Source organism: Tachyglossus aculeatus, chromosome 17 (assembly GCF_015852505.1).
Source record: "Tachyglossus aculeatus isolate mTacAcu1 chromosome 17, mTacAcu1.pri, whole genome shotgun sequence".
In the NCBI taxonomy this organism is placed as follows: domain Eukaryota; kingdom Metazoa; phylum Chordata; class Mammalia; order Monotremata; family Tachyglossidae; genus Tachyglossus; species Tachyglossus aculeatus.
This window is the reverse complement of record NC_052082.1, coordinates 52,456,228-52,469,683: the sequence shown is the minus strand read 5'-3', so window position 1 is coordinate 52,469,683 and position 13,456 is coordinate 52,456,228. Positions and strand designations below refer to the sequence as shown.

The window sequence follows — 13,456 nt, the reverse complement described above, 5'->3', positions numbered from 1 at the left end:
CTATACTAAATGCTAAGGAAAGTACAATACAACATAGTTGGTAGACATGTTCCCTGAGGGTGGAGACCATGTCTAACCTAAGCCACGGAAACTCCAAAGCACCTAGTATATGACCCCATGCCCGGTGACATCCCGTCAAAGTTGAATGATGGCACTGAGGATTTTTAATCAATTTTTCTTTTAATCTAATTAATTAATTTTTAATCAGCCACTCAGCTAATTCCATCTGTCACCACTACCAACGGCAATCACTTCAAAGTCCAAGAAGAACTACTCCAGCTGGCCATCTGAGGTGATGATCTACTGATTCTATGTACAAATGACAAAAAGTACTTCTCTTAGTCAATTTGCAAGCACTTGGCTTATTTACAGTTGGTCATTTCCATCACATGGATTTCATTTTGCCCGGCGTTCCTAAGATTCAAACCAGAATTAACAGTTTACCAGCTGTTCCTTTCTCAATTCTGTGGTTTTTCGATGACATAAACAAATGAATATGAATGTACAGTCTCTGTTTATGTTTGTTGGATGTGGGCTTTGCGGCAGGACAGACTGAGGAGGGCGGAAAGGAGGGGGTTTCAGGACATCCCACCCAATGACCTGACAGTTCATATACGCAACACTTGGAAGGTTAATGTCTCAAAGTGTTATTTTTCTTTTTTAAAAAAATCCATTTTTCCTTTGGAAAATATAAAAATTCTGTCACCAGTCATATTCCAGGCCAAGTGTGTAGAAAGGCAGTGTAGGCTGTAGCTGGAAAACACCATAGTGAGGATACGGTTACTATTCAACAGCAGCTGGGGATAAGCAGAACTCACAAATGTGAAGTGCACTTCACATTTCTGACACTCAAAGACAATGAATCGCCTCTCAGTGGCTCTACATTCTCCTTGCAGTAATGTACCTGTTTGCATTCCAGGGACTTAGTGGAAATACTGCTCAAGGAAGAAAACCCAGAAATCTGGCTCTGCTTGCTAGAATGACTTCCAATCTGGTGAAATGATGATGTTCCCGTCACTCAATACTGGATTTTACAATGTGTTTTCTCCTGAAGCTAGATTTAGTTTCTGTTTTATATACTTGTATTTCACTAAATATTTACAACAATTTTGCAAGACCAGATTCAGACAAACTTTCTACTATTTGGTCTTTTGTCTTTCCATTCCCCTTCCCTCGGCTGCTCCGTGTCACTTGGGCCTCTGGTGGGGCAGGGCAGTGGAAGAGGCTCTCCTTCTCCAGTAGCGAGAAAAAGTGGCAAGGCTGCAGAAGAGGAGCCACGAGACAGGCTCTCTCTGTCAGGGCCTCATGACCACCTGAAGAATTTGTGGGAAGAGGCAGTCAACAGGACAATGCAAGAAGGGAGAGAGATCCTCGTCTGACGCAAGGAGGAAGGGCAGTTTGACAGAAAGGGTGGAAAGTCCCCTGGAATGAATAGATATGGAGAAAACATACTCTTTTTTTAACGTGCTTGCCTTTCTGAGTTCTTTCATTGAGCATATCTAATACAAACCTACTCACTGTATCTCAATCTCACCTAACTCACTGCTGACCTCTCACCCATGTCCTGCCTCTGGCCTGGGACTCCTTCCTTCTTCATATCTGACAGATAATCACTCTCCCCACTTTCAAAGCTTTATTAAAAGTACATTTCCTCCGAGATGCCTTCCCCAACTAAGCCCACACTTCCTCTTCTCCCACGGCCTTCTGTGTGCCTTTGCAATTAGATTCGCACCCTTTATTCGCCCCTCCCTCAGCCCCACAACACCTACGTACATATCTGTACCTTATTTATTCAGATAAATGTCTCTCCCTCCCTCTAGACTGTAAGTTTGTTGTGGGCAGGGAACATGTTTACCAACTCTGTTATATTGTACTCTCCCAAGTGCTTAATACAGTGCTCTGCATACGGTAAATACTGATTTACCTCACACTAGCTAGGATCAATGTCTCTTCATTTTGAGAGCGGTCTCAAAATTAAAAAAAAAAATTAGATGGAGGGGCTGGTGATGTTAAAAAAACCAGGAAAGAAGCAGATCAAATCGCAAAATATGCAATCATCTTTCTCTCGAAAGAGAAAACCAGGTCTGTGTGAAGGATGGGCCTGGGTTCTCCTAGAAATTCTAACCAAGGGGTTAAGCAGCTGTCTCAGGGGCTACTGCAAAAAAGCCAAGGGAGACATCATTTTCCCAAACCTACCTTGCTCATTGCAGTAAGTGCAGGGTCACAGGCCGCATCGAGATCTTGAACCAGCAACAGAATACTGCTGGTGATTACCCTGTCAATCAAACACAGACACTTCTGATTTGCAAGATGCCCGTAACCTTAACCACGGCTTTCTTGGACGGGGGAAGTATTCCACCAGACTGTTTTTCGCGCATTTGTTTGTTCCTGGAAAGGACTAGGGGCGTGAAATAATCAAAGGCGTTCCACCCCTGGTTTATTTGAGGAGTCGATCCCTCAGGCAGTTGATACATCTGTTTCTTCTGTTTACTCGGATTTAAATGGGGCTCCTACTTTCATAAGGGCAGGGAACGTATCTGTGAATTCTAGTGAATAGTGCTTAGTACAGTGTTCGCTACACAGTAAATGCTCAATAAATACCATTGATTGACTGTCTTTTAGACTGTGAGCCCACTGTTGGGTAGGGACTGTCTCTATGTGTTGCCAACTTGTACTTCCCAAGCGCTTAGTACAGTGCTCTGCACACAGTAAGCGCTCAATAAATACGATTGATTGATTGATTGATTGATCCTTTCCCAGCTTCTTTATGACTTTATCATCGTCAGCAAAAGCCAAATTAGACGGACAAGCCCCAACCTTCTTCATAACCCAGGAAGATCTCTTCGACAAGCTAGTCAGAACTGTTAAGATTAGCTAGGGCAGACACAGCAGCAAGGAGGAAAGTTTTATTGACAAATGAAAGAGGCAGGTCTCATCAACGTGTCCAATGTGTTATTTGCGTTAAAATGGAAACATTCCTGGAGATCCACTTCTGGCCAGTTTCTCTCTTTGCTCTGAGACCACGATTTTCTCTCTCAGGGAAATCGAGGAATGCGAGTTCCAGCAAGCTAGGCAAGCCGAGTCCTGCGGTCCTCAGAATGAGGCTGTGCTTTCTGTGGGTGAGATGTAGGAAATAGCTGTGGTTTAGCGCAACGGAGAAACTCTGCCAGCTGAATGAAAGGCGAAAGGCCAACGTGGCGCTCCATACCATCTGAGGCTGCACTGGGGGGCGGAGGGGAAACCAAATTGAAGGCATGATAGAAGCTCAAGTTAAACTAACTGAATAACATCCAGGCAATGCTTAGAAGGATGGAAACACAATACAATTTGCTCTGGACACCACCCCAAAGAAAATCTGCTCTCAGCCCAAACACTGACTTCAACCCGTGGCATTTTGTTTCAAAGAGGCCATCAGCAAGCCACTCTTTTTCTAATTTAGTTCCCAAACTGTTCTAGTGACCAAAAAAACAGAACAGTCAATTGCAGAGAGGATTTTCTTTAGCAATCTATTTTTCTCTTCCCTGCAATTAAATGGAGGAAAAACCCACCCATCTATTAGCTTTTCAGGTTTTTAAGAGAGGAGCAGGGGGAAGTGTCGCCTTGGCATTTACGATGCCAGTTCTCCTGGGCACCACCGTGAAATCGATTAATCAATGCCTTTTATTGAGTGCTTACTGTGTGAAAGAGAGCATTATCATTGAAAACGTCTGAAATCTTTATGGGACTGCCACTATTTCTGACACTTTGACAACCTGATGGGATACAAGCAAATTGTGTTTGAGCATAACAAAGGGCATGAAAAAGTCCACGCATTCTCATGCAATGGACAACGATTAGCCCTAGCAATTAGCCCTAGCTGAAGGAGTCCCAGTAGCATAGATATATGAAAAAGGACGAAGATGGTCTGGGCTCCACACAGATAGAAGTAGAGGTGGCTTTGGGTCTCATCTGGATGATTTTGGCTGAGCAGCTCCTGGAAGTCACAGCATGAAAGAAGCGTAAGAAAGATGGCCAGCTCTCAGATGGTGAGACCTTTAAAGTCTGGCACAGAAATGCCTATTAAAAGGAAACTCTCCCATCCATGGACACCTAAGAGTTGATTGTTCTGTTTTCACTTTTGAGAAGCCACATGGTCTAGTGGAAAGAGGTTGGGTCTGGGAGTAAGTGCTTAAAAACCCCCCACAATTATTATTACTAATTATCAGAGGTTTAGCTGCAAGAAAGCAGATGAATCTGGGCAAGCCTCTGCAGGAAATCCCAGGAACCTTGTAGTATTTGTTAAATGCTTACTACATGCCAAGTACTGAACTCAATGTTGGGGTAGATGCAAGATAATCAAATTGGACTCAGTTCCGATGTCACATGGGGCTCACAGTCTAAAGATTTAAAGGGGAGGGAGTAACGGGTATTTAATCCTCATTCTACAGCTGAGGAAACTGAGGCACAGAAAAGTTAAATGATTTGCCCCAGATAATAATAATAATGATGGCATTTATTAAGTGCTTCCTCTGTGCAAAGCACTGTTCTAAGCGCTGGGGAGGTTACAAGGTGATCAGGTTGTCCCACAGGGGGCTCACAGTCTTAATCCCCATTTTCCAGATGAGGTAACTGAGGCCCAGAGAAGTGAAGTGACTTGCCCAAAGTCACACAGCTGACAGTTGGCGGAGCTGGGATTTGAACTCACGACCTCTGACTCCAAAGTCCCGTGCTCTTTCCATTGAGCCACGCTGCTTCTCCCAGATCACACAGCAGGCTTGTGGCAGAGCCAGGATTAGAATCTAAGTCCTCTGATTCCCAGGTCCCTGCTCTTCCCACTAGACCATATTGCTCCCCTAACTGAATTCACTTTCCTGACATCACCATGTTGAAATACAACTCAAAACCCAACTTCCTCCCCGGCCAACCAGAGACGGGCTGCCTAGGATAAAAAAACAAAAGCAAAGGGCTGTCTTGCTTCAGAAGTTGCAGTCAGGCTGGACCAAAAGTAGTAACAGTACTATTATTATAAAAATATCAAAATTAAAATATTAATAGTAATAGCATTTACTAAATGCTTACTGTGTGCAGAGAAGGGACTGAGAAAAGCTTGGGACTGCAGGGGCATTTAAATGCCCCCAAAATGATGAAGTTAAACACCAAAGTGTACTAAACATATCTGTGGTCAACAGACTGAAGCTCGGAATCAGAGACAAATAGGACCATAAGGCTGGAAGAGGCCTTGTGGGGTCATTGAGTCCATCAGCCCTTACTAAAGCCAGCCTATCCTAATTTTAGAAGCCTTCAGAGGAGACTCCGTCATCTTCCCGAGGATGGCAGAAAATTCTTCACGGTATTTCATTCTTCACTTGACTATGATCTAAGTCCTTCTGCCCGGTTCTGCCCTCCAGGGATGTCTGTCTGCTCTAACTAACATCGCTTGGGCTGTTCTCGTCCTGGAATCCCTAGTGCTTTATTAATGGAAATCAAAAACAACCTGTGAACAAGGTTCACCAAAACTCCACTGGGCCAATTTCCCAATATGCCTAATTAGGGCTGTCAGGACAAGAGAAACAGGAAGCTGAACAACGCTCCTGGAACCAGAGGAAATTTCAAATTTTATTGCAATTTCTCAAGCAGGAACTCAACCACAGCCTTCCTAGAATGTCAAATGCCAGCAGCACAGGGCTGGTACACACATCATAAACACTTTTGATTCACCCTGGGCAGCAATTCGAGGTACGATATCTTTCTGAGAGTGCTCCATTTCCTGACTGTCGCCTTGAACCCAGGCGGGCTTACTGTTTAGGTCGGCAGACCGACCTCTATTTCCTTCCTTCCTTCCTCCCTCCACCCCTCCCTCCCACTCCAGTGGGCTCTATAATCAACTCATTAATTTCCGCAAAAAAAAGATGGGGAAGTCGCTGCATCTGTCATTGGTTCCAGTTCTGCTCTTGGGCTCCTTATCCAAAGAGTAATCTGGCACCAGTGAAAGGCCTCTACAAGGGACAACTCTGAACTAATCAGAAATACAACGTGAAATAGGGGAGGCCTAAGGGAAAGGAGGCTGGCTCTACTTACGTGCTGAATGTCTCTCTCTCTCCTGAGAGGTTGATTCTTTTCGTTAAACTTGCATCAACTTTGTCTTTGAGTTTTTCTTCAAGCTGTGAGGAAGTAAAGGAGAATATGACACTTTTGCTAACTGCCCAACTGCCTCCCAACAGAACTCCTGTACACAAGAAACCAACCTGGCCCTGTCCCATCCAGCCAGGTCTGTATTACGGAAAAGCATGATAGTTATCTTTCCTGTCCTCTTTCTAACCTTCCATACTTTTCCCCACTAATTTCCCATTTGGATCCATGACTCACAAATTAATCTAAACCCTTCATTAAAGTACTTTCTACTTCCACAATATTACTTCCACAATATTTCTTACTTCTTATTACTTCCAAAATATTTCAGATATTCCACAATATTGAAAATGCTAACCGTGTACTTTCATTAACCTTGAATTTCGCTCACTCAAATGAAAATGAATCCCCCACCTCGGCTCTAGTAGTACGGTGGCATCTGATAAGCAATTCCAGGCTCATCTTGTTTACCTCCTTCATGATTTTATAATGAACAATTATTTATTTGCATTCCACAGAGTCCTAATCCATCCAGCTGATCCGCTAATGGAAGGGACTCCATTTCCTGGCATTTTTCAGTTGCCCTTCTTGGGGCTTTTCCCAATTTCATAATACAAGCATTGTAGGAACACATTTAGGTGAGTTACAGTTTTCAAGAAGAGAACAGTCTTGAGCTGTTCTTTCTTATGATGCACTGCATACCTGAGACAGTTATGTCCTGGTCAACAGAATCAAGAAAGTAGTTATCTTATTTACCTGAGGCATGAAATGATCCTATCCCCTCTTGACTACTGCATCTGCCTCCTCACTAACCTCCTGTCCCCTGCCTCTCCCCACTTCAGTCCTTACTTCGCTCTGGTACCTGGATCATTTTTCTAAAAAAAATTCAGTCCCCATCTCCTCACTCTTCAATAATTTCTATATGGTCCCCATCCACCGCCTCACTAACAGAAATTCCTTAGAAACACTCAGTCAACTCTCCCCCTCCTACCTTACCTGGGCTCCTCAAATGCCAACCTACTCACTGCATCTATCTCTTCACTCACCCCTCGCCCATGTCCTCTCTCTGGCCTGGAACTCCTTCCCCCTTCACACCCCTCTCCTTATCACTCTTCCCACGTTCAAAACTCTCCTAAAATCACACCTCTTCCGCGAAGCCTTCCCTGACTAAACCCTCATTTCCCCTACTCGCCCTATTTTCTGTATCATCTGTGCACCTGAAGCTGTACCCCCTAAGTTATGATATTCACCCCACCCTCAGCTCCAAACCACTTATATGTCCATATCCTTACACTTTGTCATATTCCCTACTTATAATTATTTTAATGTCTTTCTCCCACTCTAGACTGTAAGCTCCTTATAGGCAGGGATCAAGTCGACCAACTCTACCGTACTGTGCCCTTCCAAGTGCTTAGTACAGGGCTCTGCACATAGTAAGTGCTCAGTAAATACAACTGATTGGTTGGGGGAAATGTATCACATGAGGCTTTATAGGCAGCATTGTCCCTATTCCCTGTACCTCAGTATTTAGTCTGGATAGCCAAGTTGGGTTATAGAAGTAAAGCAAGTGCTTACTCAAGTCACTCTGAATTGGCTTTTAACTCAGTTGAAACAAGTGGGAAAGCCTGTTGAGAACACTTAGCCTCATGTGGTCTTGCTTAGATACCAAGAGCAGAAAATGATTTTAGTTCAGTAATAATTTATGTTAGTCTTCCTCAGACATACCTGAATCCAAAGAGAAGGGACTTGAAAAAAAGTTTTTTTCCTTCCTGGCATCTAGTAATCACTGCTCAAACACGAAATGGTGCTGGGCAAGGTTGGCTCCAAAAATGCATCGGATAATTTTTTCTGGGTATTCCCTGCGCTACATGAGTTCCCCAGAGCCGCTCCATCCTTGGAGGCTCCGGCCAAGGCCGCCTTCACCTTCGCTCCTTCCTGAAAAGTGGCTCCTAACGTCACCACAACAAACAGGAGGTATTTGCTTAGGCAGAGAAAGACTGGTCTGAAAATTTCAGGAGACCTATAAAATCCCGGAGGAGCTCTGCTAGCTTAGTCATAACGCTTTGGGGGATGGAATCATTTGTGGTGATTCATCTGAGCAGCAGGCCAAGAGGCAGCCCGGTCCAGGTGATCTCGGCTGTGGGGACACGGGGCGGTGCCCAGCCACCTTACCTGCTGGGTCGTGGCCCAGCAGTATTCTGCTGTGCTCAGGATGCTGCAGATCAGGCAGAGTTCGTCTACAGTGAACTTGGCCACTTCGGAAACTTCCTTCTCCTTGAGAAGGCTGCTGATGGTCAGCCCTCCGCTACTGCTGGTCATCCTGAAGGAGAGAAGCGGGGGGGGGTTTGGTCAGCTAAGGATTCTTCACCTCCTTTGTCTCAAGACAAAGCCTCTCAGCCTCACCCTGCCTCTCCCTCCCCCCAGCCCCCCCACCACCCCTCCAGATGCCAAGGGATCTTTTCCCGTTGACTTTACCTTGACCGCTCTGGTCCCTGCTTAGAGGAAGTGAGCGGTTTCAAGTGCTAGCTAAGAATCTGGGTGATGTTTACTGTAAATCCAACAATTAAGCAGCCCAAAAAAAGCCTCTTCATTATCCTGGAATTTCCTGATGGGCAGAGCTCAAAGTAGGGCCTGAGGGTGGGTTCCTGTTTACCGTCAACTGCTGTGATTGAATTTGCCACTGAATTTTACATTTTGCATTTGTCTCTGGGGGCCAAAATGTAATGGGGGCTTTAGAAAATAAAGTAAAATAAATACAGCACTACGTATTTTCTATTCCTGCGGAAGTTGCAAGGAGGGAAAACAATCTGATTTTCTAATAAACTGTCCAAGAGCAGCAGTGAGTTCTGACTCGAAAGTAATTCATTAGGAAAATCAACAATAAAACCTCCTCATCACCACTCAGAAATCCCACATCATTTTTGAAATGAAGAGGAAGGGAACCGAAGATTTTTCAATACTTACTTTGGATGAGGGTAGAAGGAAAAAAACATCTTAAGAAATCCAACTGAGCTTGGACAAAGAAAACCCACTCACTTTTTCTCTCCAAACAAGGCAGAACTCTCCCAAGCTATATATTTTATTTAGAACTGCAGAAGTTCAAATCAGCTGAACCGTTGTTTGGTTGGAGGATGAGGCTGCCAGGTATAAGGCTGCACCCACAGGAATGTGTGTCTCTGTCAAATCAGGATTGTAAGACTGAGCACTGTGGGCCTCAGAGCTACAACTGGGCGATCAGAAACCAACACTGATTTCTTTTTCTCCAGGAGCACATTGTCCAAGGAGCACATTGACTTCAAGTCTAAAATCTGTGCGTGCCGTGGGTGAGAAGGGGCAGTGGGCTGGGGAGGATCCCTGGCTCCCCGGGAGGATGAGATGGGGGTTTTCCCTGTTCTACCTGTTCTTTCTTTCCTCATCACCCCAAAGCCATCTCCTCGCCAGGGCCACCCTGCCAACTAACTAGACCAGCAGGATGCCAAAGATTTGGCCCAAATAGCTACCACTGCTGGGTACTAGGCTTTGGCTACTGGCCAATCCCCTGGCCAGAATGGAGTATGGGGACCTATGGCCCAAGCTAAAAGGGTTTTATTAATATTAATAATAATAACAATAATAATAATTGCAGTTTTGTTAAGCACTTACTATGTGCCAGGGACTGTACTAATTGGTAGGGTAAGTACAAGGTAATTGGATTGGCCACAATCTCTGTCCCACATAGGGCTCACAGTCTTAAATCCCATTTTACAGATTAGGTAACTGAGGCACAGAGAGGTTAAGTGACTTGTCCAAGGTCACACAGGAGGTATATGGCAGAACTGGAATGAGAACCTCAGCTCCCAGGCCACACCTTTGGTTCCTTGGGGACGAGTTTACCCTCCTTAAGGCTAAGAGTAAGTCAAAAGCTCTCAGGTTCCTCATGTCATCTTTCAACAACCAGGCTTTTCCTTGAGTGTCCTCAGCAGCCTGATTATTGCACTGTCTTCTAAAACATCTTCACCCCTCAATCCTGCCACCTCTGCAGGTCAAAGAAAGAAGAACTCACTTGGGTAGGTTTCCCGACAGAATTCTGCAGGCGTATTCCTGGAGGTACTTCTGGAATGTGATGGTCAAGGAAATCATGGGCTCACCGGTGCTTAGCTGGGAGCACTGCACCATGCACTTCTTGTAATAGACAAAGAGGTCGGCACAGCTGGGGAGGACCGCTCCTCCTTCATCCGTGTTGGGTTTCGGGGGGCCCTGGGCCTTGAAATCAGCGACAAATCTATCGATCAGTTCACCAAGATTTCTGTCAAGAGGGAAATGAGAAATAAAATCAATCATTTTTCTGAAAATGAAGGGGAAACAGATGTGCTTGTTGGCAAAATCCACGCATCTCATCCAGGTCCGATTCCTATTAATCAATCCATGGTATCTATTGAGTGCTTACCATGTGCACAGCACTGCATTAAGCACTCGGGAAAGTACAATACAAGAGAACTAAGAGGCATGCTCCCTGCCCATAAGGAACTTAAAGGGTAGAGAGGAGACAGATGATAATATAAATTATAGACGTGTACATAAGTGCTGAGGGGCTGAGGGCGGGGTGACTAGCAAATATTTAAAGGGTACCAACCGGTCCTTGCAAAGGTAATTACAAATCTTCCTTCCTTGGGATTTCTTTAACAGCTCCTTGCAGATAGATATAATTATCCCCATTATTTACAAGGAGGCAGTGGTCAATGGTTTGAGATCTGCGGTATCAGCAGAAGTAGGGCTGGGATTCCTGGGGTCAAGCTGACCCACTGGACGTTTAGCCACCGGACCTTCTCAACCCCTGCGACACACTTCTGTTACTTGAATGCTTATTGCACTTAGTTCAGTGCTCTGCACACAGTAAGCACTCAATTGACTGCCTGATTTAATGCTTTCCCAGCTTTACTGTTCCAGGGCCATGCTAATCTAGGAACCAGGAAAGAGGGGTGGGGGAAGAGCACCAAAAGGGAAAGAGTTCATGACTTTCTGGGTTAAGAGTCACGGTAACGGTCCAGCCGCCTTCTCAGGTTTCCCATAAAAATCTTGCCAAACTCAGCACACCGGGGCGAGTTTCATTCCTGGTGGCAGATCCAGCAGCTTTATCTCTGAGAGGTTTCGCTTTCTAACGCTCACATCTGCAATGGCTTCACACCTTTTGGGTCACTCTGTGGGGCTACAAAACTCCATCTAGACTTTAACGACATTTTATATGAGGCAGAAAACTGCAACCACACACAGCTCCAATTAGCATGAACACAAGAAAATGGATATGTTACAAAGACCTCTCGTTGCTTCGAGCTTATTGTAACCAGATGGCGTATAGGTCCTCTTTAGTCTGGTCTTTGTTCACCGTAATCACCGGAGGGAAGTGAGAGCTACGAAAAAGTTCAATTACTACTATTTGTATGATGAAGAGATAAGCCAGGGACATACGGCAAAAGCATCACTTGCAAGCCTCTTGAGTAAACCATTTTGATCCTCAAAGCCAGAGCTTTGAGAGTCTATCATTCACCTGTTCCCCTAGAAGCTAAAACCAAAACACCCCTTTTTCACCAATTCAGAGTTACACCCGGAGCTGGGATTCTAAATCAGTACGATTAGTGGAGAAGAAAGATGTTGCCCACACTGATAACTCCAGGGACATCCTTTATTTTTTGAGGCATCTATCTGCTTACCCAACTATCTTTCTTGCCCCAACACTGTTCTCCTTTGGTTCAGAGGATGCCTAAAATAGGACGCCTGTTGGCCAGGGAACGTCAATTCTCAGGCAGAGTAAGGATAATGGGTGACAAGTGGGTGGAATGGAGTCTAAGGAGGTCCTCAGAATGATGAGTCGAGGTGGAAGGGTTCCTACCTCAACCTACTTTGTCTCTCCTGGGTCGGAGTGAAAGAAGGTGACAGTGGTTGCAGCAAAAGTGAAAGGGCTGGTGCTGAAGACCGGGTGCCATTTGGCTTTGATCTGATTCCTATCACTTATCCCTTCATCTTTTATTTCTTTCCATTCCCTCATAGATCTACTGCACACAGTTAGCGCTCACTAAATATGATTGATTGATTTATCTGAATCATCCTCTTCTTCCACTTATGCTCTCCCTTGGCTCCATTCATACCCCTTTTGCGCTCTCCAACCCATTCCCCTGTTTTTTCTCCCACTCTTTATCCCTTCTTCCATTCCACTTTCCTTTCCTCCCTCTTCTATTACTCTATTTATTCTACTTGTACATATCTATTCTGTTTATTTTATTTTGTCAATATGTTTTGTTTTGTTCTGTCTCCCCCTTCTATCATCATCATCAAACGTATTTATTGAGCGCTTACTATGTGCAGAGCACTGTACTAAGCGCTTGGGAAGTACAAATTGGCAACATATAGAGACAGTCCCTACCCAACAGTGGGCTCACAGTCTAAAAGGGGGAGACAGAGAACAAAACCAAATGGCAGCAAGCCTTGTGACTCCCAGGCCCCTACCCTGTCATCATCAATCGTATTTGTTGAGCGCTTACTATGTGCAGAGCACTGGACTAAGTGCTTGGGAAGTACAAATTGGCAACATATAGAGACAGTCCCTACCCAACAGTGGGCTCACAGTCTAAAAGGGGGAGACAGAGAACAAAACCAAATGGCAGGAAACCTTGTGACTCCCAGGCCCCTACCCTGTCCCCATGCAGCAGACAAATGGCAGCAAACCTTGCGACTCGCAGGCCCCTACCCTGTCATCATCAATCGTACTTATTGAGCGCTTACTATGTGCAGAGCACTGTACTAAGCGCTTGGGAAGTACAAATTGGCAACATATAGAGACAGTCCCTACCCAACAGTGGGCTCACAGTCTAAAAGGGGGAAACAGAGAACAAAACCAAATGGCAGGAAACCTTGTGACTCCCAGGCCCCTACCCTGTCCCCATGCAGCAGACAAATGGCAGCAAACCTTGCGACTCGCAGGCCCCTACCCTGTCATCATCAATCGTATTTATTGAGCGCTTACTATGTGCAGAGCACTGTACTAAGCGCTTGGGAAGTACAAATTGGCAACATATAGAGACAGTCCCTATCCAACAGTGGGCTCACAGTCTAAAAGGGGGAGACAGAGAACAAAACCAAATGGCAGCAAACTATGTGACTCCCAGGCCCCTACCCTGTCCCTATACAGCAGACAAATGGCAGCAAACCTTGCGACTCGCAAGCCCCTACCCTGTCATCATCAATCGTATTTACTGAGCGCTTACTATGTGCAGAGCACTGGACTAAGCGCTTGAGAAGTACAAATTGGCAACATATAGAGACGGTCCCTACCCAACAGTGGGCTCACAGTCTAAAAGGGGGAGATAGAGAACAA

The 13,456-nt window shown here is 45.1% G+C and overlaps 1 protein-coding gene across 1 annotated transcript in view; it reads right to left on the bottom strand.

The window, feature by feature from the left end:
• The window catches only part of VPS53 (VPS53 subunit of GARP complex), a 120,084-nt gene that overhangs the window by 30,311 nt on the left and 76,317 nt on the right, over positions 1 to 13,456 (bottom strand). Inside the window, exons 14-17 of the mRNA XM_038759042.1 lie at positions 10,151 to 10,393; positions 8,281 to 8,428; positions 6,058 to 6,140; positions 2,197 to 2,275 (exon numbers count right to left, since the gene is read on the bottom strand). Of these exons, the coding sequence (XP_038614970.1) occupies positions 2,197 to 2,275; positions 6,058 to 6,140; positions 8,281 to 8,428; positions 10,151 to 10,393 (553 nt within the window). The remainder of the gene's footprint in view (positions 1 to 2,196; positions 2,276 to 6,057; positions 6,141 to 8,280; positions 8,429 to 10,150; positions 10,394 to 13,456) is intronic.